Genomic DNA, 1,428 nt, shown 5'->3' with positions numbered 1-1,428 from the left:
TTTTTTTAATTTACTTCAAATCAATTTAAAACTGATATTTTTATTAAAATTTAAACCTTTTTTTATTAAAAATTATTAAATCACAATTGCTATCGCTTTAAATTTTTACAAATATTCAAAATAGCCAAGCAATAAATTTACATGTTTATGTACGAATCGATCTTAAGTAGGAACGTCACGCATGAAAAGTATTCGTGAATCTCACGGATGAAGAGAGTAATACGAAGCTCCTAATATGGCTAGCGATAAAAAATCAGGAAAGTCTGCAAAAGGTACGAAGTCTAGTGCAGAAATATTATCTGAATTTCAAATGCTTCGCAATGAACAAAGGGCAATGGCTAATAAATTGTCAGAAATGGAGATGGAACTAAATGAACACAAGTATGCTTTTTCTAACCTATATTATTTGTCTATTGCTTATGAATATCAAATGTTTCGAATATTACAAATAGATAGTAAATATGTTTTCGCAAATTTATTTATAAACAAGTTTTAATGCAAGTTTTATAAAAAAAACAGAACTATGAATAATTTTTTTTTTATTAAATATTACATTTATTTATGATGTACACACTTTTAGACAATATACATTGGTATTTATTATTATTTAAATGACACGTTTTTTATTTTTAAGGATTGTAATTGAAACATTAAAAACTGTAGAACCAGAAAGGAAATGCTATAGAATGACTGGAGGTGTTTTATGTGAACGAACTGTAGAAGATGTAATGCCAGCGCTGGTAACAAATAAAGAACAGGTTATTTTATTTTATTTTAAATTAGTCAAAGTGAAATCAAGTAATATATAATTTTTTATAATTTTTCAGAACTTAAGTATAAAATGTAAATGAAATGTGTTTTATATTTTGCAGCTAATTAAAGTCATAGATGCTTTAAATGAGCAGCTGACAAATAAAGGAATTGAAATAAATGAATTCAAAGAAAAGCACAACATTAGAATTAAAGGACAGCAAGATATGCAACAACGGCAAGGTGAAGATAAAGATTCCAAAGAAGCAAAAAGAAGTGCAGTAGTTGTTAATTATTAAACAATTATGCATAAAATCAAAACCCCCAATTTATAATACATTTCATATTTACATTTAAATCACACATTGGCACTTATTTATTAAATATACTGAATGAATATTGTATTTGAAATGTATAAATATTCAATTTTTTAATGATTCTGTATTTTGTATAAAGAACTTATGATTTTTGTTCATGGATAAACAGTACACAACTTCAAATGATGCTTTTAGTCTTCCACGATTATCACTTCTTATTATACACCTTGATTATGGAACTGCTATAGCTAATTTCATATATGCTAATAAGTTATAAAACGAAGATACATAAATGAAGATATTTTAACTATAATATCTTTTAGTTTATGCAAAATATATTAAATGTGATGCATGAAGGTTA

General features: G+C 25.3%; 1 protein-coding gene across 1 annotated transcript; it reads left to right on the top strand.

Annotated features, from left to right (window-relative positions):
* Positions 1-199: 199 nt before the first annotated feature.
* LOC108574487 (probable prefoldin subunit 2) lies at positions 200-1,115 on the top strand. The gene is made up of 3 exons (XM_017937092.1): positions 200-381; positions 635-758; positions 873-1,115. Exons 1-3 carry the CDS (start codon positions 236-238, stop codon positions 1,047-1,049), a joined length of 447 nt encoding a protein of 148 aa, XP_017792581.1. The 5' UTR covers positions 200-235; the 3' UTR covers positions 1,050-1,115.
* Positions 1,116-1,428: the final 313 nt, after the last annotated feature.

This window comes from Habropoda laboriosa, unplaced genomic scaffold (assembly GCF_001263275.1).
Source record: "Habropoda laboriosa isolate 0110345459 unplaced genomic scaffold, ASM126327v1 scaffold224, whole genome shotgun sequence".
Classification (NCBI taxonomy): Eukaryota; Metazoa; Arthropoda; class Insecta; order Hymenoptera; family Apidae; genus Habropoda; species Habropoda laboriosa.
The sequence above is the reverse complement of the archived record's forward strand: the minus strand, read 5'-3'. Positions and strand labels throughout refer to the sequence as shown.